We start from the raw sequence: 26,547 nt of genomic DNA on the forward strand, positions 1-26,547 counted from the left end.
GGGGGGACCCAGACGGAAGCCTGGTCCCTAGAGACGTTCCCCCTCCGACTCCATCCCACTCGCGCTCTGACCTAAGTAGCAACTGCACACTTCTCACAGCTGCAGACAGGGGGATCGGGGTCCCACCACCCCAGTAAGGAGGCTCCCCACTCACCCCTCCCCAGCAGGAGGGGATGAATGGCCTGGCTGGGGCCCTCCCCTCCCAAGTCTCCTGCGTCACGGCCTCATGCAGGGAGGGGCAGTGCTGCTCCCCAGTGTGCTGCTGGCCAGGAGCGGGAGAGCAGCAGAGGGCCCCCGTGGGAATCAGAGCAGGGGACTGGCGGGGGCTTCCAGGGCACACCTGGCACTCAGCAAGGTCTCCGTCCCGCCACTGCAAACGCAGACTGAGAACACGCAGAAAAGTGGCTTCGTGCTCAGACGAGTCCAGGTCAGGCAGCCTTGGATGGTCTGACCATGTCCTGCCCACCGGGACCTCTTGGCCACCCGGGGGGGGGGGGGGCTGGCAGCAGTCCAGGGGGAAGGCCTGCTGCAGGGCCAGGGCTCCCTTCTGGGGCACCCAGCCTCTTCCACATGCTCACGCGGCCCCTTGAAGCCAGCCTTCAAATCTCAGCCGAGGCGGGCAGGGAGGCCCCTGGCCCGTGTGCCCTGCACTCCAAGCTGGCTGCGGGCACAGCTCCCAGGGCCCCCGGGCTGCAGGCTGCCCGCCCTCCCTGAGTCAGGGAGCTATTTTTGGTTCTCTGTCCAGACTGGTTCTGCCAAGACCTCGGGACTGACAGGATCTAAAACAGCCCACGGCAGAGCCTCGGCCAATCTTGGCACATTCAGTTCGGGAAAGTGTCCCTCTTCAGTCACGCGCGCCCAGGACACAGGGAGGGGGACGGGAGGGGGGGGGACGAGAGGGTGGCCTGCGGAGCTGGCACTGGTGGCTCAGGTTTTATACCAGAGCAAGCAGAACAGGGGGGGACAGCCCCTGGGCTGGGAGGGTCTCAGGAAGAGGGGTGACTGGTCAAGTGGGGAGCCTGGAGGAGCTGCTGGCCTCAGGGGGAGACCACAGCCTCCTGCTATTTCTGGGCAGAGGCCACAGTGGGAGCAGCCTGGACATCTCAGGCCACAGGCCCAGGGCAAAGTGCTATCAGGGTGCTCCAGCCAGGACAGAGGGGTCTCTGGGCAGCCACAGATGCCAGGTGAAGAGCCAAGTGCCCCATGTGGTCAGCGCCTGGCCTCTACTCCCAGCTCCTGTCCCCCAAGGCCTGGGGAGTTACGCCAGAAGTTTGCAGAGCTGGGGGCTCAGACAAACCGACGTCCAAGATGCAGAAGAAACAAGCCCAGCGGTGGGCAGCCCCACCCAGGCCTCATGCTCAGACGGAGCCCAGAGGGAGCAGGAAAAGGGGCCACTGTGGACTCTCCTTTGGCCTCCTGACCTGGCAGGGAAGTAGGGCCCTCAGGAGACCTCACAGCACAGGCCACCCTGAGGGCTTCCTGCAAGGAGCCAGAGGGGAGGCCTGGCCCTGCCAGGGTCCCACTGAGGCGGTGCCCCAGGGAGCACTTCAGGCTGGCTCCTTCCCTCCCTGTCCTAGGGCTTCCCCTTGGCTCTGCCCATCCCTGCCTGAATGTAGGCGGCCCCCCCCACGCCCTGCTGCAGTTCATGATCCAGCCCCCTCCAGACCCCAGGCAGGAGGCGAGGACGCCCCACTGTCCAGTGGTCTTTCCTGGCCCCTCAAGGGTGAAGAGCAAGCAGGAGCTTCCACTCCTTTCCCAGCAGGAAGAGCACAGTGCCCTGGCCTGACCCTGGCCCTGGCCCTGGCCCTGGCCTGACCCTGAACTGGCCCTGCCCTGGCCCTGGCCCTGACCCTGAGCCTGGCCCTGCCCTGGCCCTCAACCTGACCCTGGCCCTGCCCTGGCCCTCAACCTGACCCTGGCCCTGACCCTGGCCCTGCCCTGGTCCTGGCCCTGACCCTGGCCCTGCCCTGGCCTGACCCTGGCCCTGGCCCTGCCCTGGCCTGACCCTGGCACTGGACCTGCCCTGGCCCTGCCCTGGCTCTGCCCTGGCCCTGGCCCCTGAGCCTGCGCTCCCCCAGACTCCTCAACAGTAGGCAGGTGGCCCAGCTCCTGGTGCCTAGTGAGGGTGTGAACCTGGGGCTGGTAGGCTTGGCTAAGATGGGCTCAGATGGTCTTGGGGAAGAAAAGGGTGCCGAGTTGACCCTGAGAGTCAGGGCTTTCTCTTCATCCCCTAACAGAAAAGAAACTGCAAAACTGCATAAGCCCTTGGTGTCAGCGCTGGGATGTACCTGGGGGCAGCCCAAGGTCAGCTCAACCCCTTGCTACAGAGAGGGCTGCTGAGGCTGGCCTTGCAGCATGCAGCAGGCCCAGGTGAGTGACCACATCTGAGGAGCCATGTCTCAGTGGCTCACTGAGCCTGTTGGCTTAGCTTGTTCAGTTGTTGGGCTTTGGCTCTATGCTGGTCCAGGAGGACAGCCCAGGCCCCAGCTCAGGGACAAGCTGGACCTTTGGACAGCACTGCCTCTCTCCTGCCTGGGCATGAGATTTGCTCTAGGACAACACTAAGAACCGGCCTCCACTCCAGAGGAGGCCTGCAAGATGCCGTGCTCAGCCTCCAGGCTCAGGGATGAGTTTCAGACTCAAGTTTCTGGCTGGGCCCTTAGGACAAGCATGCAGTCTACTGAGGGGGGCCACTGGCCACTGGAGCCTCAGTCCTTGGTCTGCTTTTCTCTGTGTGGATGGTTCTGGGGCCAGGAGCCCTCAGCAACATTGGCTTGATGAAAAGGAGGCAGCAAAGATGATCTCATCAACAGGAGGACTTCTAGAGGTGCAGGAGTCCTGCCTCCCCTGGGGACCAAGAAGGTCAGGCCTCACACTAGAGGCAGCAGGCACACCAAGGAGCCAGGGTGATGGGGACAAGGGACACTGCCCGCCACTGAGCTGCAACCCACCCAGGAGCACCAGCAGTGGGAGCCGACTCCACCACACAGAGGCTGTGCCCCCAGCAACCAGCTGGCAAGGGTGGTCCTGCGGCCACTGCCTGGCTCGAGGCTATGGTAGTAGCAGGGTCCTGAGCTGGACGAAAGCTGAGGAGGGGGAGGAGCAGCTGCTCAACTTCTCTACATGTCAATCAGCCAATCACGTCACCCATCTCTACCTCTCCATCCATCATTCTATCACCTGTCCATCCCTCCGTCCTTCCACGACCTATCACCCATCTCCATCACTAACCTACCTACCAACCTACCTTCTTACCATCCTGTCCCACCACTGCCTCCTCTGAACCGGTGACATGAATGACATCTGAATTCTCACAGTGACCCCAGGGCCCAGGGACTACCTGGACCTTCCTACTACAGAGGAGGAGGCAGCTGAAGTCCAAAATGGTTGATGCCAGGGAGGGTCACACGGCTGTCAAGGGGCACACACTGCTTTATGTGGCCCCCTCCTCTAGGGCTGCCCCACCCCCAGAGCCGGCGTTCACAGCTGGCCAACCAGCCCCTAGCCATGCCGATCAGCAGGTCTCTGTACCTGCGCAGCCCTTCAGCCTGAGGACAGCCATGTGAAGGACCCAAGGTCCTCAGACAGGGTGCTCTCGCCCAGCCACTGAGAATGGGCTGAGGACAGATGGGCACTCTGGCTGGACAAGAAGAGGGAATGCCCCCTCCAGGCCCTGGGCTTCTCACTCAAACCACTTCCCCTCTGTGCCTGGACTCTGGGCCTGGGGCAGAGGAGGTCTCCTCCTGGTCCCCAGGTCCACCTGCCGTTCTCGGGGACAGAGAACTGCTTGTGGGGAAATGATTTTTTAAAACCCACAAAGCAACCACATCCGGGCCCTTCAGTGGGGGTGTTGGGAAGGAGGGAGTCTTGGTGCAAACTCAGGGCATGCAGGAGTGGGCTGGGGCCCAACGATGCATGGACTGTGACATTTCAGACATGCACTGTCTCCCAGAATGTCTCAGGCCACCTGTGCCTGCCTCACTGGGACCTGGGCTCCACACCAAGACAGTGTTCCAGGGACCTGACACTGAGAGGGACCCGCCTGCTGCCACTGGCACAGCTCCTGCGAGGCAGGTGACACTTTCCATCCCAACTCAGCAGGACTGACCATCTCCAGGGCTTCATCAGCCCTCCCATCAAACTGGAGGAACGGGAGATGTGTTACCAGCCCTACTCAGCCTGCATGGGCACACGCGCGGACACACACACACACACCCGTCAGGGGACAGGTGGCACCTATGCCATCCTCTTCTCTTCCAGATGTGCAACTGAGTAGGGTCTGGAACTGGCCTTTCCCCAGCATGGACATGGTCAGTGCACTCAAGCAGGTGCTCCTACCCTCCCTGGCCGCTGTCTCTCCAGGTGGCGGGTGCTCCTACCCTCCCTGGCCGCTGTCTCTCCAGGTGGCGGGTGCTCCTACCCTCCCTGGCGCTGTCTCTCCAGGTGGCCCTGCCCAGGAGCCCTGATGCAGCCATGGCCTCGCTGTGGCCAGGCGGGCCGCCCTTCAGCACCACTGCCTAGGCCTGTGCGTGTGCGGAGGTGGGCCGAGCAGCGCCACACCCCGAGGGTGCCGGGCCTACCTAGTTTTTGCATGCATGCACGGAGCCTTTCTTCAAGATTGGACACTCTGCTCTGAAGTTCATCGTAGTCATAGGCGCCAATTTCCTCTTGCAGCTCGTTAAGCACTGACGTCAGATTCTGGACCTCCTCCTTAAACTGCAATACCAATTTGGCATCGGCCTTGTACTCTTCCAACACAGGTATCAAAGGCCTAAGTTCATCCATTTTCGTTTTTATTGCCTGCAAGGTTAAAATAAGCTGGGTTCAGTGCGATGCATGCAAGAACTGTAACACCCTGCTCGGCCCGGCTTCTCCCTGCGCGCGGAGCACCTGCACACGCCCGCTTTAGTTATGTGCTTATTTATCCTGGCCCCGATGAGTTAGGAGAGCATATTAAACAGTCCTCAGCACACCGACACATTTGGGAAAGGTCTTTATTTTCAGTTTAGAATGCAACATCTTAAGGTTACATGCTTTAAGTCACATACACAAAGTTCTTTTTTTTTTCTTTCCTTTTCAAAAAATGCATTGACAAGGGTTTCAAACTATCCATGAAATGCATCTAGAGTCGCATGCAAAGGAGGGTCCTGGTTGGATTCAAGGTTCCTTAGGGATATGGTGCTAAGATTGGAAAGAAACAGTAAAAATGCAGGGTGCCAAAAGCTCTCTGGCTCTTTCATGGTTACATGGGAGTGGACTGCTTCTTCAGTCACTGCGTCATTGAAAAAACTCTTTTAAGTTAGCCCTGCAAGCAAGAAAATGAAACACTGTTGAAAAGCTAGCTCACTAGCCTGCCTTAAACAGCCATTAAGAGACAAATACTTACACCGTCACTTAAAAAAACCCACACTTGAATGCTGGGAACACAACTGCCCTAACAATGATTGAGATTCTCTCACGACAAGTTCTGCTGGGATTCCTCCATGCGGGGCAAGCAGTGTGAAAAGCAAGGGCTCACCTTTCCTCCCCCAGAGCTACAGTGCCCCGATCTCAAACCCAGAGAGGTGGCTCGGGATTTCAGAACCCGCCAAGGTGAGCTGCCGAAGACACCCCCATCTTTAAGGGAGTCTGTGGAACAGGGAAGGGGCATGCTGGCCCTTCAAGGAGAGACAAAGACTCTGTTTTTGATCAGAAAGTTCAAATCTCTCTCCAAGATAATGCAGGGGGACACATCAGGAAATAAGGACAAAATGTGCACCTGCGTGGGACTCATTCCTCCTCCACGGGATCGGCCTGCTGTTATTTTATTTATAATATAGATTCATAACTTCATTAGCTTGCCATTTCGTCTCTCTAATGTATCGCTTTTAAAGGAGAATTAGCTCTAGCTTCATGCAGGGAGCACATCAAAGAGAACATTAGCATAAAGGACAGGAAGACGACCGGGCACATCAGCAATTTCCAGCCGAGGAGGGCTGCGTAATTTGACCTGTTCATTTACATCAGGGCTCCAGTCCTAATTGACACGCATGTATACCTTAATTAAGGTGGCATATGACTTCTCGATCTCATCGGTGTGTATATATACATACTTGTACGTATGTATATATAATTTCGGGTCAAAGGAACTGCAGTTTCAGTGTCCGGAGTTACCTGGAGATGCGGGACACTTACCACGAGCTGAGACAGACGCTGGCCTTTTTTCCCTGTGTCTACAGTGTGCCTTGTCATAGCTAAATTAGGTCAGATATGAAAAAGTGCCCTGAGTGATCCCCGCTCAGGAACGGCTCCAATCAATTAAGCTAATCCTTGGCTAATGTGATTTACCTGCAACAGCTGTGGAGTGACAAGGGCCAATAATGACATTCTTTCCCGGCTAATATGCCACTCAGCCATAGAGTGCAGGGTCTGGGACCCTGGCTTCCAAACCAGATTGACAGAGGTTCCGGGGCCCATCTGTGCTCACGTGGCTGCTCAAGCCCACCCCTTCCAGGTGCCTTGCCAAACCAGGGCCAGGGCGGGATGCCCCTGCTCCCTCGGGCTGCAGTGCTTTGCAAGGCACAGGCCGGGCGTGCCGCGCCCCTCCAGGCCCCTCGCTATTTCCACAGTGGCCAGGGCAAGCAAGTCCAGCTGAAGAGGGGCGGAGGAGGAGGGCGCACGTACCTTGAACTGCCTAGCCAGGTGCTGCTTGTGACTCTCTTCCACCTGCTTGAACTTGGACTCCAGGCCTTTCATCTGGTTCTCCATCTTCTCCACATACTGCAAGTCTCTCTGGGTCCTCCTGTCCAAGACCTCGATGGACTGAGACATGTTCTGCACCTGTCAAGAGGGCAACAGGATCAACAGGAGCTGCAGCATGGACCAGTGGATCTCATGGCCTGCTCTCCCGCCATGCTGACCTTCCTCACGCAGCCACCACCCTGGGAGCCAGAGTGGCCCATGCATGATTTACTAGCTAATCACCAGCATCAGCACTGTTAGGAACAGGAGCTCCCCCAACATGGCCAGTCAGCCACCTTCCAGCCAGGCTCTTACAACCAGGGACACAGGTCAGGGCGGGGAGCTTGGCTGCTCACTGGTCATAGCTGCAGGCACCAACTGTGCGCCATCCATCTCTTTTGTGGGGTGGGGGTTGTTTCGTTCTCCTTAGGTGGCAGGAGGATATCCGTCAGGCAGGCATAAACAGCAACAGAGATGAACAGCCTCATTGGGCTGCCCCGCCCCCAGGCATAAATCCCCTTCCTCTGAAATCTGGCTGAGGCTGCTGGCTAAGTGCAGAGGGGAGGAACAAGGGAGCCGTCGCTCTCCCGACTCGGCACGAGCCTTCCCCCATCTCACCCACCATCCATCACACCCACAGTATCATAGGCAGATGACTGCTCGGCAAACACGCACATTCACAACACAGAGTCAGGAATCAATCACCCAGCAAATGAAGAATCGCTGTTTTACACCTTTACAGGCAGATCTGAATTGAGTCTAGCCTCGAGATGGGACTTTAATATTCAACAGGATTCCAGAGAGCTTAAAAGAAAAACAGTTTTAGTACAGCCACCTGCCAGCACATCTCATTTCCAGGAAGCGGGCCTGTGTGCATATGCGCCGGGCGGTGGGGAGGCGCGGGGCCCCAGGACTGCCGCAGTGCTGTCGGGGTCTTTTCCTCAGAATCCATTCCAATTACCAATCACGACGGAGGAAGCCGCCTCCGTAACAGCAAATCTTCATTTCTGGTTTTTTCCTGAATTTGAAAATACTTTCCCTTCTAGGAACAGAACCATTTGGGTGTGAGGCTGAGCTCTGCCTGGTCGGGATCAGAATGGATGACGGTGGGGTTCCCCCGACTGTAAATCCTCCCATGCCAGCAGATAAAGCCGAATTAAAAGAGCAGGGGAAGCTTTCTCCATGGGAGGAAGACCAACACTGCTGCTCTCCATACCTAAAAATGCATGAATTTTATGGCTCCTCATTTGAGAGTAACGTACACAAATTCGCTTTAAAATTTCAAGCTGGCAAAACGCCGTGTGGGGGTGACCTTGGCGCTCTCTTTGGGGGGCTGAAATACATTTGCTCTGACGCGGTCTCCCTGCTCCTCCTGGCCTGTCCTGTTGGTCACTCTGCATAACTTCTCCTTTCGGGGAAGGTTGTGGATCTGGTTTTGTTCACTGGTTGGAAGTCCAGCCCAAGTGCCCCGCCCCCAGGGAGACGTCCCTGGTGAGCTAAGTCCACGGGGGACAGGCCACATGGAGACGATGCCTGCAGGCTCAAGTCTCACAGCTGTCTGCTCTACCTGGTCAGTAAGAAACGTGAGGAGGGCGGGGAAGGGCCTCGCCCACATCTGTAACCCCAGAACAAGGGCCCAGGAGTACCCCAGTGCTAGGAGCCTGCCGCCGCGTGGAAGAATCAGGATGCAGGGACTGGAGGCGGGGCACGCGCTCCTCGGCCAGCCGAGGGCACATGGTGTAGCGGGGATGCCGTGCTCCCACTGCCCATTGGCTCGGGCAAGAGGCTGGACAGTGCAGTGGGCTTTCTGTCCCCCAGAGGAGGAATATGCTTGGCAGATTGTAAAATTTAAAGATTAGACTTTAAACTTAAAACATAGAATTTAAAGATGCCAAGCTACTCAGCTGCCTTAAAGCAAACTAAGCTCTCATGCCCCGGATGCATGCTCTCTGGCCGAGGGCTCAGCTAGGACTCTGACAAAGGAGCATGCTCACCCCGCCCGTCCCCCCTCACCCAGGGTCTGTGTCCAGCTCCTCCTCCAGCTCGCACATTCCCTGGACAGCGCCCCTGCAGGCTCAAGGGCAGGAAGCCACCCTAAGCCCTAGCCACGGTGGCAGCAGGTGCTAAGAAGAGGGGGAGGGGATGCCCCCGGCATGCCAAGGGTACACCTGCCTCCTGAGCGTGACTAATCGCTACTGTTTATTGAACATCGTCCATGTTCCAGGCACTGGACAGAGCCTATTCATTATTCATCTCTTTTGAGCTTCCCCAAACCCCAGGAGGTGACGTATTTCAAATCTCATTTTACATACACAAAGACAAAGATTCAGAGAAGTTAAGCAACTCACTACTGTCACACAGGGAGCTAAGACTGAAGGACTGGGCTCCAAAGCCTCAGCTCTCAAACTCAGAGTGATGGCTCTTCAAAGAGAACACAGTCCGCACCCTTGGCCCTGACTGCCAGGACCGTGGTAGGGCTCTCCAGGCATTCTGATGCCCACCCCACACAAGGACTTCAGGCCAGAGGAAACCAGCCCATCCAAGCTGGGTCCCAGCACTCTGCCCCTCGGCCATCTCAGGTGGGTCTTAACACAAAGCCCAGCTGCAGAGACTTGGAACTAGCTGGAAGACACTCAGCTGTGCCCCAGCCCATGGGCAGGGCCCAGGACCTGGGGATTGGAAGCCTGTTCCCTGCTTCTGCCTCTGAGGGTGGGACCCTGTCTGACCTCGCCCTGCCCCGCCCCCCCCTTGGCTGAGAGGAGAAGAGGAGGAAGAGAACTGCCCAGGCCAGGGCGGGAGGGAGCCCAGGAAGGGACCTGCCTTTGAATGAAACTGAAGTGTGCACTTAGGATCTGGGCCTCTTCCGACAAAGGCTCGCAGCTGCCCGAAATAGAGCGCCTGCACACGTGAAACGCGGCTTTAAATTTTTAAGCAGTAACGCTGTGGCCTGCGCAGGAAGAAAGGAGAGCTCCGGGCCTCACTCCCATGGGCTCACAGAGCTTTCTGGAACCCACTTCCCAGCTCTCCGCCCTGCCAGCCGGTGTCTCCTCCCAGGGGCCCCAGCCCTGCCCCGCAGTCCCAGGCCCCCAACACCCCGCCTCCCTCCTCCACCGTCTGAATAATTAAAGGCACAGCTGGGCTCAGGCTAGTTGGTGTTAATAAACGCTCATGGAATCTGCTCAACGCATCTCACTTTAACTCTTGTCAAATGATTTACGGAGGTGGGTAAAGGTGGCAGGAAAATGCACTCCCTCAAGGTGAGTGTCTGCTGGCACTGAGCTGCTCTCACAACACATGGCACCCTCTCCCTCCCAGAGGGCACTAGGGACAGGGACAGGCAGTGACTTGAGTCCTCAGAGCCCACAGAGCTAGGAAGACCCTGAGTCTCCATCTGCCCTCCTTGGTGGGTGGGGAAACTGAGCTGAGGAAAGCGGCCCACTGTTCCTGGGAGGGCAGAGGGCACAGTGGGGGAAGGCTGGCCTCCCTCCCCAGTGTGGAGGTGTCACACGTAGTGTGACAGAGCTCAGGGCCTGGGTCCCCGACACAGAAGACCCCCCTCCACAGACTTCTAACCCAGGCTGATGCTCGTTCTTGAAAGTCCAGACCCGATCTGCAGGGAAACTCGCGGCTTTCGTGTGTGTGTGTGTGTGTGTGTGTGTGTGTGTGTGTACGTGTGTGTCCCACTCTCAAATTGGGGAAGGACGCCTGCCCTGTAGGTGTCACATAGAAACACCTCCTTTTCCTGGGGAGGGAGGAGGCTGGGCACAGAGGCCCCCGTTTCTCCTACTTTCCTTAGCAGCTTTGGGGAGGCCCAGCAGTGGGATCCCCGGGCAGCAGGAGCCTGCAGGAGAAGGCAGGCTCTGAGGAGGGGGGACCTGAGCCGGCGTCGGGGGCGGCTGCCCTGCTAACTAGCTGTGGCTTGGGGCAAGTCAGTCCTCTGGGACCTGAATTTTCCCTTCTGGAAATGGAGGGAGAAATTTCACTAGCTCCACGTGACTCTTTGAAGCTTAAGTGAAATAATGGAGTCAAAATACACATGCAGACCACACACTGCTGCTTCTGGGTGGGTACAAGGGTGACAATGAGCCTGGACCAGCCAGGTGTGACCACTCAAAGGCAGAGACCCCATCCTGTACAACTCACGGCCTGCCTCCCTGGGCCCAAGGGAGCTGCCTGCTCAGAGGCAGCTGTAAGCCGTCAGCAGTGGATAAGGAGCGTCACTCAGGGAGGTCGTGGGTGGAGGACCTTCATGCCCTCACCAAGCCCCCGTGCCATAGCACCTTCCTGCCGGCAGCCTGGGCAGGAAGCTCCCGACTCCCCATGGACCAGGAAGCAGTGTACTCATCTCCCAGTGTATTCACCTCCGCCCTTGGCGTCTCTGTCATCCACCGGCTTATCCATCCGTCCGTCCATCCATCCATCCATCCATCCACAAATACTTTGAGTGGGGACGTGCCAGGAAAGGCCCGGGGTCCCTGCCGGCTGGCCAAGCCTTGGCCCCCGAGGGCACACTGCACTCTCGTAGGTGCCCACCCACTCCCACAGCAGGGACTCACCTTCTCCAGTAGCTGCCTCAGTTGTTTTGTGCGGGCGTCCCGTGAACACATGGTCTGCTGGGGGGCGACCACTGTGCAGATACATCTGCCCTCGCTGTCCTGGGCAGAGCTGTACACCTGCCAGCTCTCCTCGGGGTTGGTGGGCAACACCTGGGGGTGCAGGTGAGGCGAGAGAGCGGGGAGGACAGAAAGGGAGAAGGGTCAGGCAGGACAGGCGACAAGGGAGGAGACTGTCCACAGCCCACCCCAGGGAGGAGCACCAAGGACCCGGCACAGGGAAAGGGGTCCTTAGGGACAGAGACCTGGGTTTCCCGCCAGGCTGCCCGAGGCTGAAGGAAGCCAAAGACACACGACTCTTCAAAGTTTTAAAATTCAAGTTCAACCCAGGGGATGCTTGGAGTTTTGACATCCGGCCCTACGGAGGCTCGGGGAAACAGGAGGGGCCATCGAACGTCGCCACACAAGGGACTGCATGACTCACAGAAGTCAGATGCCCTCCCCTCCCTGTGGAGGGGCAGGCACAGCCAAGCCCTGGCCTGTCGTTCCTGACACCTGGAGACAAGCACCCTGGGCGACAGCAGGGGTCCAGGGGGGTATCAGTCCAGAGCCACCACAGCCCTGAGCCACAGCAGCTTCCTGCTGCCACCAGGGAAATGCTAAGCTCCCAACTCCATGCCGCTCCCACCCATGAGCCACGTGGTGGATGTCACCAAACTGATAGGTCGTGCAAGGGTCACCCCACTTCAGTCCTGGGGTTTACTTAGAGACCACCGAAACACCAGATCTGGGCATGGCTGGTCTCACCTTGCAGCCCTGCTCAGTGATCTGACCTCCAGGTACCCGGGGCCCATAGCAGGCCCCAGACACCTCTGAACATTCATTCACCTGTGCCCTGCTGCTGGACCTGCAGCCACCCACTGTCTCCACAGACCCCCAGCACCCCAATCACCTCCCTGCTATTTTTAGATGAGGATGGGAGGGGAGCTGGGTGGGGAGAAGCACAGTAGTGATATATTACACTTCATTCATGTCCAACCCCAGAGGCGGGAATAGTCATTATGGAGGAAAACACAGCAATTTTGAAACAGCAGGTGCCAGGGTCTCAGGTGGAGGTCACACCACAGAGACCTCCGGGAAGAGCACCGAGTCTTTGAAAGCAAAGCGGGAGTGGGAGAAAGATGCGTGTCCTTCACCTCTCCTTTCCACTTAGAGGAAACGTCCAGAGCTGGCCCCCTGGCCACACAGGCCCCTGTCTGGTGGGTGGCTCCGGCTCAGCCAGCTCCAGCCACCATGGAAGTCAGCCCGGCCCAGAAGGGCCAGGCCACTGCCCTCCCTCCTTGCTCCAGATGAGAAGGAGCTATTTCCGAGGCCAGCAGGGAGGAGTGAGCAGGCCTGGGGGCACACATCCCACAGCAAGGTCCCCGGGGCCTTGCCCAGCCCCACTGCACCCTCCTCCCAGAGGACCCCATGAAGCTTCCCACGAGGATGAGGGGGGTAAGGTGCCTTGGGACTTTGGAAAGGAAGGAGAGGGCCCCCACGAGGGTAGCTCCCCGCCCCCCCCCCCACGGCCCCAGTCCAGCTTTTACAAAGTAGGGCGGGCTGAGTCCAGCCGGACAAGCCTGGACTGGGGTCTGGCGTTGTCTCCACCCTTTACTTGCTGAGTGACCTTGGACAAGTCCCCAAGTCTCCAGTCCCAGTTTCCCATGCTTTTCCATGAGGGGTTTTTAATGGTGAGGGAGCCTCCAGGCTCGAAGCCCCTGGGCAGGGTCCCCAGCTCCTTGGGGAAGGCAGCATCGACCCTAGGGTTCAGGTGCGGATGGGAGCCGCAGCGCAGAAGGGCGGGATCGGCACCCTGTCCTTGCCCCTGCGCCCGGTTCCCCGCCGCCTCCCCGGACGACCCGGTCCCGCGCGGCGCCCGCCCAGCCCGGGGCTCGGACGCAGGAGGAGGCTGGGGAGGGAAGGGGCCGCGAAGGCGGCCGCGGGCGCACTTACGCCGGTGCTGCGGTCGAGCGTCCCGCCGCTGGCCGCCGAGAGCTTGGTGGTGTTGAGGCCCACCAGCGAGGGCAGCGTCTGGGACATCCAGTTGGTGATCATGGCCATGGTGCTCAGCACAACCCCGATCTTGAGCAGCGGCACCGACATCGCGCCTCGAGTCGCCTCCTGCGCCCGCGCCGCGCCGGCGCCGGCTCCCGCGCCCGGGCAGCTTCAGGCGGCGGGCACCGCGGCGGGCAGGGGAGCCCGGCCGCGTCCCCGCGCCCCCTCCGCCCGCCGCCGCCCGCCCGCCGCCGCCGCCGCCGCCCCGCGCGCCCCGGCCATCGCCGCGCCGCCCCGGGCGCCGGGAGGGTATCCAACGCCTGCCCGCCGCGCGCTGCCCGCCCGCTGTCCGCTGCCCGCTGTCCGCTGCCGGCGCGTCCCTCCGCGCTCCGCCGCCGAGAAGGGCCACCGGGCTCTGAGCGCCGCGCGGGCTGAGCGCGGGGGCCGCGGTTGGGAGGCGGGGACACGGCCGGGCGGCGGCCGACGCAATCTGCCCAGGAAATGGGTGGATTTTTCCTCTGCGCTCCGGCTCCCCGCCGCCCCCTGGCTGCTGGCAGCGAGGTTTACAAACCCCAGTCGGCCGAGGAGTTGGGGTGACCCGGGAGGACAGACGAAACTCCGCCCCCAAATCATAAAAAACCCGGAGGGGTGGTCATCTGCTGCCCGCCCCGCCCTCTCGCGCACCCTCACCGCCTGCCTAGCGGCGGCAACGCCGCTCCCACCTGCTCTCCAGAGACCACTGAGGCAAGGGTGGCTGTGGTTGGAGTGCGCCGCCCCTGATGCAGGTGGCTGGAGAGTCTGGGCCACCAGAAACCTAGCCCAAGAGGGAGCTCCCCGGGTGGAGTCTGGCCTCCGGGTCTCCACCAACAGCAGGGGAGTGAGGCATGGGTGCACCGGGAAAGACCCTGCCAGGCAGCCCTGGAGCCCGGAGGCCTGGGGAGGAAAGAGCTTAACTGGCAATCCCTAGCAGTGGCCTCCACCAAGGGTTTCTGGCAGGGTCTAGACTGGGAGGAGGCTTGTGTGCCCTGCTACGGCCAGGAGCCGGTGCAGGTAGTGTGCCCACCGTGGGAGCTGCTGTAGATTTGGAGCTGAGGCACCTGAGGAGTTAAAAGGACACACCCATGACTAGGAGTGTAGGTGTGGAAGAAACCCATGCCTGCAGCTGGGGGGCCTGGGGTCCCTCCCAGGAGCCTGCAAGCCCTCGAGCCTGGGCTCCCGGGCAGGGCAGGCTGGCACAAGCTACCTTCTCTTCCCAGCCCTCTGCAGCGTCCAGGACACATGTAAGTCTCATCAGAAGCGGCCTGACTGGGTCAAACACCTTAATAGGGCTTTTGAATGTGCAGCAGGCTTCTAATCTGAGATGAAAGCCGCTTCCTTCAGGCACTCCATTAAGCTTTCCCGGCCATTGGGGAAGGAAAGAATCCCCCAGATCACTCGCTACACTCCTTTCTGTCTGGGTGAGAGTTAATCTCCCTTCCAGGATGGGGATTTGAATGAGGGCAGCAGGGACCGAAGGAGTCTGTTCCCGGGTGGCTGTCTGAAATGGACACAGCACCTTCTTGGGGCTTTTCTCTCTTGTGCTCAGTCCTGGTTTGAAGAGAGGACTTCAGCAACAGCCAAGGCTATCCTGGCCTGAGCACTGGGTGTGCAGCCTGCTGGCCAAAGAAGTCTCTCTGATTTGTTTTTCTGGTTAATGCATGGCACTGGTGGCTGCAGGCCAGGTTGGGTGCCAGCAAGTTCTAATTGTTGGAGAGGGGCGCCATCTCCTAGTGCAAGCGGGTACTGCAGGCTCTGTTCAGAACCAGGAGAGTCCAAGTCACACCAAGTCACACCCAGCTGGCCTGCTGGAGTGTACTGATGCCCCGCCCCCTCCTCTTGCCATGCATATTTGACACAGATTCAGAGCCACAAGCCACATCTGCGCAAATCACTCACGTGGCTTTCCACTACAGAAGAACAAGGGCCACTTACTGTGTTGGAACAGCTTCTAACAGCCAGTCCAATCCAGGAAACTCTCAGGTCACCGCAGAAGCCACAGACATTTATACCAACCAAGAGCAAGCTACGAGGACACATGCTGTAGACCTGGACGGAGCAACACAGAGGCGGCGGGGGAGGGCCTGGCACTTTCCACACCGGCCCCGGACAGCTTCCCTGCCACATAATATGCAGATGTTCTCCTGCAAGAGCCCTCTCAGATTGTCCCCTCTGTGTGCAGACTGTGGACCCTGATGGCCTGGGCTCTTGTGAGCCTGGTTCTACCAGTGACTGGCTGTGAGACGGTGGCCGGCATCTGTAACATGGGTTTAAAAACCGCAGCATTCCTCTGTGAGGCAGTGTTAGTGAGTAAGGAGCCTGGAGCCCAATGAAGGTGACAGTTGTTGTCACCCACTTTGCAGAAGACAAGATAGGGTCAGAGAGGACCTCTGTCCAGTGACTCGTGCTTAAGCAGGGTGCAGAGCTGGGATTAGAAGTGAGGGGTGGTGCCCCCAGGAACCTGTCAACTCCCTCGAGAGCTGCTGTCAGCTAAAGGCTGCCAGGAGGTGCTGCTGGAATGGGTGTATAACTGAATATGAAAGTGACCCCAACACCCTAGAGCTCCACCCCTAGACTGGCAGATTATATCATGATCATCATCACCATCACCATCTCTTGATTTTGAAGAACGCCTGATTTGTTTTTTGTCAGCTGTGTCCCACTGGGATTTACCATTGGAACTCTAAGTTAGAAGAGCACGTAACCTGGCAGGCTTCTGTGCTAAGGAGTCTGGGTAGTTACTACCAGGAACCAAGGGCAGCCCTCGGTGCCGTGGTGCAGGGACTTTCTCTTACTCTCTTGGGGCAGGCATTTGGGGGGTGGCCTGGAGATTTGAACCCCAATCATTTCTCCTGCCCTTACTGTCATGTTGGGGACACAAAGGGCACAGGGCTCCCCAAAGCATGGCTGAGCGTTCTTCTGAAATGCAATTCAGGTGACTCACCCTGAGCTTGCCACTGGGAGCTGGGCCTTGGAATTCCTAAGAACTAAGCTGATCCAGGAGGTGGAAGGATCCGAGAGCGCTGGAAAGCAAAGCTGTCCCTCTCCCTCCCTGATAGCTTTCAACTCAGGCACCCTCTCTGCACCACTTGTCTTTTTACAGAGAACTGAGCAGATACCTAGTTCTCATCCCCCATGGAAAAAGTGAATAGGATGGTGTGCAGGGGACACAGTACTGGCCTTCCCACTGCACCTGCACCTGACCTGCTCTCACTGCACCCCACCCGCTGTCACATGCACCCCAGACCCCACCCAATCTTACCTGCACCTTGCCTGCTGTCACCTGTACCCACCTGCTATCACCTGTACCCCACTTGATGTCACCTGCACCCCACCTGCTCTAATGACCTAGGCGATTCACATAAGTCACTCCCAACTCTTCCAATTCCAAACCTGTCCTGTCCAGTGCCTTTATCTGTGATTTCTGCAGGGGTGATCACTGCTTTTGTGAGAGTAACTGGGAACAGTGGAGTGAAGGTAACAGATTTAAACGGCTGCACATAATTTGCAAAGGTGAGCCTGGGATTGTGAGGAGCAGAGGCATTTGCACTAAAGGGACAAGGGCGTCAGCCAACGCTGAATACTCCTAGAGGGGTCAAACCCATTTTCCACACGACTTCCCTTGAAGTAAGGGCCTGCTTCCACTGCAGCTGAGTAGTCACAATACTGGTGCAGCAGGGGCCAAGCCCAGACCACACTGGGCATTTGCCATGCATGCCATCTGACCCTTGCAGCAGCCCCCAGGGCTGAGCTACTGTGGACTCTATGGCACAGAGGAGGAGTTTGAGCTTAGAGAGACAAGACCCATCCAAGGCCATGTCCCAGGGCAGAGCACAGACAGGGCAGCAGCCTGCCTCTCAGATGCCACGGCAGTGAGGCTGAGTCCCAGGGGTAGCAGGACCTGCATGGGCACAGAAGCCCAGCCACCTGCACAATTCCAGGCGCCCAGTGGTGCCCACAAGGCACTCCACCAGAGCACTCATTGGCTCTTGCCCACTATGCCAGGGCCTCACAGCCTTGACCTTGGCATGAATCCAGCAGCACACTTGAAAACAAGAATACCACTCTCCCAAATCCCTGGGACGCGCATCCCCGAGAGTGAGCGCTGGAACCAAGCTGGGCGCAGCACCCTGCTGGGGCAGGCACACCTGGCCTGTTGATCACCTTGCGAGGCCCCACACAGCCATGCAGGGCAAACCTGGTCACCACCACCTCACAGTCAGAAAACCGAGGTCCAGACGAGAATCTGGTCCCAGAGCCAGAGGTGGCTGCTCTGAGAGGAGCAGGCGTGTGGCCACCCCTCCTGGCACAGGGACACCCCCAGTGAACAAAAGATGGATGCCCCTTGCTGTTTAAAATATGCTTATACTTCTCAGGCCATCTGCAAACAGCTTGGGGGGAGCAAGGAGAGAGGAGAAGAAGAGGGAGTGAGAGGGAAGGGGGAAGGAGGGGGCCCCGGCTGACCCATGCTGTCTCTGAGACCGTCTTCCCCATCGATGCCCGATGGGCCGCGTTTCTGGGCCCGTCAGCCTCTGTCCCTGTAGGGCTTCCTGCCACACCGGCCCCGGGCACGCCCTCCCTCCCCTCCAGCATGATCCATGCTGCTCTCTAAAGGTTGCCTCTGACAGGCCAAGCACAGACCGTGCGTTCCACACTGTGTTCCACCAGCTGCCCAACAGAAATGGGTCCAATCCTGGGCGTGGCTTTGAAGAGCACGCGTGAGGTGACTCAGTAGCCACGTCACCCTCTGGGCTGCACCGTGATTTCCAGGGCCTACAAATGTTCCCGTTTCCTACTTCCCAGGTGACAGAACTCACCATCACTAATTGAGAAGTAATGATCCAGGCCTGAATCAAAAGCTGATACCATCATAAAGATGCCGAGAGCCAGTGTGTGGGCCAGCTGGGTGTGTAAGAATCACCCGGGAAGGCCACACTCGCTTAGAGCGGAGGACCCCGGAGCTGCTAGGCTCCGGAGACTAGACCTCTGCTCCCGAGGACACCTGCTTTCCCAGCCTGGTCTCCCAGGGAGCACACGCTCCGCCCTTGTGTTCAGGGCCCTTCTCTGCTGGGCCTGGACTCGGCCTCAGCAACGTCCTTAGCAACCTCTACCAGCGACAGACGCTACCCTGGGGAAACCTGGTTCTCGAATCCCTGGCATTGCTTATGGAATAGGGGACCCCTGACCCAATCCAGGCTCTCTCCCTGCTGGCCTGGAATAACAGGGGCAGGTGCAGAGGCCAGGTGGCCCCAGGAACAGGAGGAGGGAGGGGCGTGGGCACTTAAAATCTGAAAGCAGAATCGTGCCAAAGGGCTGTTCCCTCCTTTTCTTTGAGTCCTGTCCTGCTGCCTAAATTGAGCAGCACGGGGAGCCTTCAGTGACTTCCACCATAATGCACCTATTCTTTCTTCAACCCTCTGACACCAAAGCTCAGCTTGAGCAGGAGGCACCTTCTTTTCAGACCCAGCTGTGCGGGCGTTTGTGTACTAGGGATCTCTCTGTCCTCGAGGGTAGCGTGTACCCCACACTCAAAGTGCTGCTGGGACAGAACCGATACAGGTGGCCATCTGCACTGTGGGCCCTGGTCACTGCCATCTGAACATGGACACCTTTCTGTCTCCTGCCTCAGGTGCTTCAGCCTCGACTCTTTGCAGATTCTAAATGGCACTGAACTGTAACAAGGAGCATTCAGGCCAAATCGGGGATCAGAGTATACAGAACAAGCAGGTAGCTAAGCCCACATCTGCACACACATCTTGAGACCAGAGAAGTCACTGTCACCAGCTGTCAGCTGGACAGTGGTCTAGAGCTTTAACTTGGGTACAGAAGACCCCTACATAAAAAGCCACGACCAGGCTCAGGTCACAGGCGCACAGTGTGACACCTCTTCGCTGCAGTCAGGCCATCTTCCCTGGCATGTGGGAATTGTGACAGATACAGCAAATGGTGTGACCAGAACACCCGATGCGTCAGCCGGCTGAGAGATCCAGCAAAAGGCTCCGTGCACTCAGCCCGTCTGTGCCTACTTGTGACTTCTCGGGTCTCAAGTCAGCCAGAACATGCTAGGACAGTCTAGGCACAGGGACCCCCCCATGTGACCCTTCGCTTCTTGCCTGAGAGTTGAAGGTGAGGACCTGAGCATGCCCCAGAGGCCCCTCCTCTTCCAGGTGTGGCCATTGGTCCTTGGTGGGGGTGATAAAACTAGGACCTAGGACCTCTGATAGCCACCAGTGAAACTCCTTCCCTGCCCTGCTGTTCCCTGTTTGGAAGCCAGTTCCGGGCAGCAGCAGCAGGCAGAGCACTGGCCACATCAGAGAAACCTAGCTCCACACGGCCCCTGACAAGCCAACGTGACCCAGTGCCGCTCCAGGCACCCCTCTTCCCGGCGCTGGGTGCTACTGGGCTACTTTCTCTATGGTTTATTCTCTGGCTTAAGAGTCTGGGACCAGGTGTCTGTGGAGTCAGAGCCTCGGCTGCAGGGGCATCCCTGGACAGGTTGCCCCTCCCCACACCTCAGCGCCCTGGTTTCACAGAGGACCAGCTGGGTCTCTGGGGCTGTAGCTGTGAGGGACGACAGGGCCTCTGTCACGGGCTCTGCTCTAGTGCCTTAAGCTCCTGGGGAGCTTCTATATGTGAAACAATCTGGGAAAAATAGAGATGCCACTTCACCTCTCATTTTCCCCTCCTGCACCCGGCTGCCTGCAAGGCCGTCAAGACCGCCCTGGTCACAGAGGCCACTTGCTGCCTGAGTGACCCCTTGGCTGCTGGTTTGGGTGGGAGCAACACCCACAGCAGTTTTCAGGGCTGAAAACTACTCCCCTTCCCACCCACCCAGCCCGCAGTTGCCATGTATCTAATTCAGTTTAGCTAGTAATTAGTTTTGTGTTCCTTTCCACGGTGATGTTAATACTGATTACAGGGCCTGATAACTTTAGTAATAAATACAACCCAAGGCAGAAAATTACCTTGCTTTTGATTGGGGAAGGCTGAAGTCAGGGAAATGAGAAGCAAATTGCTTTAGGAGATGAAGCGGCTGCCTTGTGTGCAGGATTTACAGCCAACGTCCCCCTGGTGTCCTGGACCTCCCCACCAGAGGCAGGCCTGGGATCTGAGTCTCCAGTCCCCTGGACCAAGCGTTGCCAGCCCCCGAGGCAGAGGCCAACCCCAGCTCAGAGAATGGTATGTTCAAAGGATCCTAAAATAACAGGAATAGGAAAAGGTCCCCATTCTGCCCAAGTCCCTCCTCCAAACCCTGGCACCCCCTTCAGCAGACACTCCACCCCAGCACGTTCCACGCAGAGAAGGTCTAGAAGCTGTGGGAAGAGGAGGGGCTGGCAGGTGGGCCGGGCGCCTACAGGACCCCCAGCAGAGACTTGGGCTGGTCACAACATGCAGCTGCGTTTGTTCAGGGGGTGGGTTGAGAGGTCTTCTGCTCAGGAACGGGGTACGTGTGGGGATGAGAGAGGAGACTCGGAGCAATAGCCCTCACTGGGATTTGAGAGGCGAAGTCAGTGTCGCCTCCTGTCTCCTGCCCCGTCCATGCGGCTCCCCAAGCAGAGGCCAGGGCTGGCCCACAGCCCCACACAGGCCCCTCAGTGGCAAACAGCTCACCAAACTCCACGACCAGGCATACAGCAGTCACTCAATAAAGCCCGAAGGCAAACCACAGCCACAGCAACAGCTGGCACTCAGAGATGCTCAACGTGCAGCTCCAGCCTGGCCCTCACTGGGGCATCAGGCACAGTGTTGTTAAGAAAGGCTATGCCCAGCTGCGGTGCCACTCCCTGTAAGACTGCCCAACCCTCAACCCAGGGTGGCCAAGCGCTGTCCAAGAGTGAGGTGTGGAGGCCCTTCCTTCTGCATCGGAGCCTGTCAGCGGTCCCAGCTTGCCCTCCTGCTGTCTCCCCGTCTTCCTGCCTGGGGCTCCCGTGGGCCCAGATGCAACGTCAGAACCCAGCTTGGATGGCCACCCTTCTCCAGCTACCACAACAGAGCTCACTCCCCACTCCCAACCTGAGCACGGGGCGCAGACAGCTCTTAAGTCACTTAATCGAATGACACGGCAGAGCCTTCGTCTTCCCACAAAGCGTGTCGCCCCCGATGCCAGATGGCCAGGGTCTGGAGTCCCTCAGCACTATGAGCTCAGGTGTGACAGGGTTAAGTCCAACCAGTTGGCTGTCACAGGATGCTTGTTCCAGGAAAGGGTGAGGGAGCAGATGCAAGAGTGGGCTTGGGGCCTGTGGTGAGAAGGCGTCTTACAGAGCCCTCCAGCTAACCCTCTTTGTTTTAAGGAGTTGGGAGTTGAGGCTCAGCGGGGTTAAGAGCCTATCACAAGGTCACCCACTGTCCTGGTGGGTCTGGGGCAAGAAAAAGAGGCCTGGGCTCAAGGTCATGGCTACTTCCCAGCCCCTCCCACCGCAGCACTCAGAGGGCCCCTGCCTCTCTGAAGGGAAATCTGGGGCAGGCTGCAGGGAGGCCTGGAGTTTAGGGAGCCCCAGCCCTACTGCCCCTCCCCAGGACTAAGAGATCAGCTCCTCAGCACCCCACTAGAGGCTTGCTGTGCGTCACTTCACACTGCTTCCCAAGGAGTGTGAAACACCAGCCTTTTATCGAAAATCACAGAACAAGACCACGTCAAATGTCCTTCTGTCTAAAGACAAAGTTCACGTGGATCCACTGTTTTGCATGTAGTAGGCTGTCAATCAATAGCTGGCATCTGATTGAATGGCTCATCGCAAGTGAGCTGTCAGGAGAACAGATGGCCCAGCCACGTGCTCCACTCCCCACACCTGTCTGCCCAAATCCTGCAAGCAACCCTAATTAGGTGCAGGTAGGATCTATACATCCCTGACTGGTTGCCATCCCAACATGTGCCAGTCCATAAACTCAGCTGTCCTGGAATTGTGTGTCCAGGGGGACTGAAAAGCAAGGTGCAGCTATGGGGGCACTGGCCCTGCAATGGAGCGAGAGAGAGATAGACACCCTTCCCGGAGCCCAGAGGGGTGGTTCACGCACACATAGATGTGCAGGCACTGCTTGAACACTTTGGGACCCAGAAGGCAAGATTCCTGGGTAGATTCCCAAAGGGCTCAGATTCCATGCAGCCCAGCCCAGGTCCACACCCATCCCCCATACAGGCTCCACCTTAGAGGTCACTCACTGCTGAGGCTGAGGCCCACCTGTCCCACCCCTGTGGGGCCCTGGGAGGCCCAGCAGCTGCCCTGCCAGGCACTCACCTCTTCATAGACTCCCGGAGCTTGGAGGGGTTTGGCTGCTAGGTTTTGCTCTAAAATCCCCCCACAACAAGAGATAAGATAGAGATGAGATGTCCAGGGCAAGATTCTAAAAGCGGGACTCAGAGTTGGGAGGGAAGTCAGGGCTTCAGCTAGAGGCAGGGAGGTGCCTCCAGCTCAGCTGAGGGACGCCTTCCCCAGAGAGATCAGCTCAGCCTCAAAGAGGAACCTCCCAGGCAGAGAAAAAAAATCCTTTCCTTTTCAGAGGCAGAGGCTGCGGGCCCCGGGAGCTGACCTTGGTCCTGAAGGTAGTCAGCTAGTGTCTGCCTGGAGAGCTGGGGGCTGGTGCTCTGTGTGCCCTGCTGGCTGAGGATCAGCACCCAGCACCCAGCACCAGCACTGTCCGTGTGGACAGGCAAAGCTTCTGACTGAAGTTGAACCAAAACTTTCTCCCCAGAACACGGGATCTTTTAAATGACGACGAGGAGAACTTAGGGAGGAGGGCCTGTGGTCTGGCACTGGAGACGCAGGGTGCCTGGAAGTAGGAGGGCCCTGAAGGGTTGGAGGGCTCCGGGGGGCAGCCCCTCCAGGCCACCCCAGGACCAGCAGTTTCTTTGCCAAGATGTGCAATAAGGTCCAGGTGCAGCTTTCTGTCGGGCAGTCTGCTGCTAATGGGGACCTGGGAGCCTCTCTTCCACATGTGTGCTCTGTGCACGCGTGTCTGTGGGGTGTGTGTGCTTACATGCATGAGTCCAACACCCCTTGCCAGGCCTTCTCCAGCGACTGAGAAAACTTCTCTCCCAGAGCCATGCGGAACCTCTCCAGGGCAACTGGCTGATTGCCTGGGCAGCACCCGAGCAGGGGGCACAGGGGGTAAGTGGGACCACAAAAGCCCACTGTTAGTTGGGGTTGGACTGAGCTTCCTGGGCAGAGCCAGGGAGCTAGCAAGGGCTTCCAGGCAAACAAGGAGAGCCTGTTCCAGAGTCTTCTCTCTGAGGTCTCCTCCAGCGTGCCTGCCCACCCTTCTCTCCTTTGCTCGATCTTTTATCCTGAGACAAGGCAAGACAGGGAGGGTCTGGCTGGGGTTGAGGTCAAGGGGCCAGCTTCCTTCCACTTGGACTTGAGACTCCCCAGAGCCAGTGTCTTGCTCACAGAGCAGCACAGTGGCACCAGGGAAAGGGCATTTTAATGTCACTCCCCAGCAGCCCCGAAGCTGGCAGGCTCCGGGAGCACCCTGGTGCCAAAGCAGCCCTCCCAGCAGAGAGCTCGCCGACAGCGCTTCTCTTCCTCCCGGACCTGCCGCTCCAAGATGCATTTTTAAAATGGAGAATACCAAGCCCGGACACGCTCTACTGGTACATTGTTCGGGGATGCCAAGCCTGGCTGGCAAAGCCCAGGGTCCCCTCACGCATTCGGATGTCACTCTGCACCTCTTGCCGCTCGTGTGGCCACAGCCCCCCAAGCCCTGCACACAAAGCCCACAATGCACCCCAGCGCTGGCTGCCCTCCCAGGGTTCTGGGGTGTCCTTTTTGGGGTGTGGGGAGCCTTATGCCCAAAGGGAGGGATGGGCCACCAGAGGGGTATGTGTTGGGGGGCAGGAGTTAGGTCCCTGTGCCTCTGAGACAGCCTGGGGCTTAGCTCTTGGGCGCACCCTCTCCCCCCAGATGACAGCGGCAGCAAACAGCCCCCAGGCCGCCCTTTGAACTTCTCAGCGGGAGTGGGGGCGGGGAGTCCTGGGAAAGGGGACAGCTCTGCACCCCGCTGGGCCAGGCTGGGGGACGGGTCTCCTCGGCTTGCGCCCCTCCCTCGCCCCAGGTCCACCCAGGCCTCTGGACCCCCTTCCCTGGCCCTGGAGCTCGGCACCGGGCAGGGGGCGCAGGGCGGGCAGAGCGGCTCCCCGACTTTGCGGGGCTCCGCGGGCCGCGCGGGGCGCCTGGCGGGGAAAGATGGCGTTGGCTGCACGTACTTGGGTGAGTTCGGTGCCCATCAGGATGAGGAAGAGGAGGCCGAGGAGCTTCCGGGCCGGTTGCATGTCTCGCGGCCACCTCCGACGTCCTGGCGTGCGGGCCTGGGTGCTGCCGGCCGGCGGCTGCGTGGACGCGGACGCGCTCCCGGCTCGGGCCGCGGCGGGCTCGGCGGCGCCTGCTCAGCACCCGGGGCGGGCGGCGCTCGGGCTGTGCTGCGCGGAGCCTCCGCTCTGCATATTTATGGTCCCGGTTCCGGCGCGGCTGCCGCGGGGCAGGGCTGGGCGGCTGGGCGGGGGCTGCGCCCTCCTCTCCCGCGGCTGACGGCTCGGCGCCCGCCCGGCGGGGAGGCGCCCTGCGCAGCTCGGAGGCGCGCTCGGGCGGCGGGTGCCAAAAGTTTGCTCGCGGAGGGCGGGGGCGGCGCAGGGGGACCAGCACCTCGCTCGCGCGGGAGGAGGGAGGGCGGCGGCCGGCGGGGAAGAAGGCTGGGACAGGATGTGACATCAAAAAGGCGGGGGAAATTGAACTGGGGCAGATAATTCCATCCCCGCGGCCCCGAGCCAAGGGGGCTCCAGGACCCCGGGCCGGGTCGGAGGTGTGCCCAGCTGGGGATCGCGCCCCAGGACGCGGCGAGTGGAACGGCCGGTGGGGAGGGGAATCTCGGCGGGGGCGGGACTGGTTCTGGGGCGAGGACCTGGGATGGAAAGGATTGACGACTCCTGCAGCCGAACAGGTCCTTAGAGGTGACCACTGAAAGGGCTAAAGGCTCGGAGTCAGGAAGGCTGTGGCCAGGAGCCCCCCTTTAGTTAGAGCCGGGTCATGGGCACATGCAGGCCTTCTCCCTGTCGCCGTGGAATGATCCGCAAGGAGCCCAGGGGGAAGCGGGCTTTAGGTGCTGGGGTTCCATCCCAGGACGGGTTGTTCTTGTGTGGTGGTGGGTGTGGGGGACAGCACAGGCCTGCGAGGGTTCTGCACTTGTCTGGGGTTGTGACACAGTTGGGCCTGCCCCAGAAGAGCTCTCCCACGGAGCTGGTATCTTCCAGACCCCCTGGGCCGCGCCTGTCTTTGTACCCGGACAGCAGAACCTCTCCAGGTGGGGATGCCCCTCCCCTCCTCCAGATCGCTGTGCCCCTCCCTTCTCCTGTTCCTGGTACTCAAAGCCTAGACCACAGGCGCTTGTGTTGGGCCACGTTTTCTATTCAAATTCTCCATTTTGGAGAGGAGTCCCCAAGTGTCTCTGTTTCCTGAGAAATTAAGGTTATAGTAGTCACTTAGGTGCATCCCCCCACCACCACTCAGTTTTTTTTAATCTTCAGTCTTTGGAAAGCAAACTGAACAAAGAAAACCCCTCACAGCAGGAGGCCTCAGGCTCAACCTCCTGGGAAGGAGAGGGGCAGAGGATGGGGTCCAACCCTCTCCTGTTACAATTAGGGACACCGAAGCCCTGTGGGTGCTTCTCTAGGTTCTTGGCGAGTTGCGAAGCCAGGTCTGGATGCCAGTTCCTGCTCTGGGCACCTGTGTAGCTTGAGAAGATGGTGCAAGGGGCTTCCTTTCTGAGGGGCTTTGCCACAGGGGCCCTGTCCTCTGAGCCCCGGAAAGCACACCACAGGCAGCCCAGGGAAACAAGGGAGGCTGGGCCTGTTGGTCAGGAGAGGGTGGCACTTGGGGACAGGCCATCAGGTAGGTGGCCCTGAATATCTGAGATGAGGTGGTGCTGAGGACACCAGGGGACTGGGGGAGTCCTTGCTCTCTGGCCCTCCTCTTACTTAATTATCCAGAGTGTTTTGTTCTCCTCTAATGGAGGGAAGTGCTCTGGGAGCCCCGTGGCCTACTGGCTTCCCTGTGAGTGTTGCAGGGCATCCAGGAGCTGGGGAGAGTTCTCCGTTTGGACTGGAGGCTTGGTGTCTTGTCCTGACTCTTCCAGGTCCTGGTCCTCTGAGCCTGTCCCCCACACCTGTAGAAGGGAAAGAAAGATAGATGTGGGTCCTGCAGGTCTCACCAGC

The 26,547-nt window shown here is 59.1% G+C and overlaps 1 protein-coding gene across 2 annotated transcripts in view; it reads right to left on the reverse strand.

The window, feature by feature from the left end:
- Positions 1–24,701, reverse strand: part of Olfm1 (olfactomedin 1) — a 37,017-nt gene extending 12,316 nt beyond the window's left edge. The window contains exons 1-4 of one of the 2 annotated variants that reach the window (XM_046465658.2): positions 24,547–24,701; positions 11,277–11,426; positions 6,664–6,819; positions 4,581–4,800 (exon numbers count right to left, since the gene is read on the reverse strand). In XM_046465658.2, coding sequence (XP_046321614.1) covers positions 4,581–4,800; positions 6,664–6,819; positions 11,277–11,426; positions 24,547–24,612 — 592 coding nt within the window. In that variant the 5' untranslated portion in view covers positions 24,613–24,701. Of the gene's footprint in view, positions 1–4,580; positions 4,801–6,663; positions 6,820–11,276; positions 11,427–13,268; positions 13,467–24,546 lie in introns of those variants that run through there. The other variant, XM_046465656.2, reaches the window with a different exon arrangement.
- Positions 24,702–26,547: the final 1,846 nt, after the last annotated feature.

This window comes from Marmota monax, unplaced genomic scaffold (genome assembly GCF_021218885.2).
Source record: "Marmota monax isolate L192 unplaced genomic scaffold, Marmota_monax_Labrador192_F-V1.1 WCK01_AAM20220418_F8-fsc00167, whole genome shotgun sequence".
Classification (NCBI taxonomy): Eukaryota; Metazoa; Chordata; class Mammalia; order Rodentia; family Sciuridae; genus Marmota; species Marmota monax.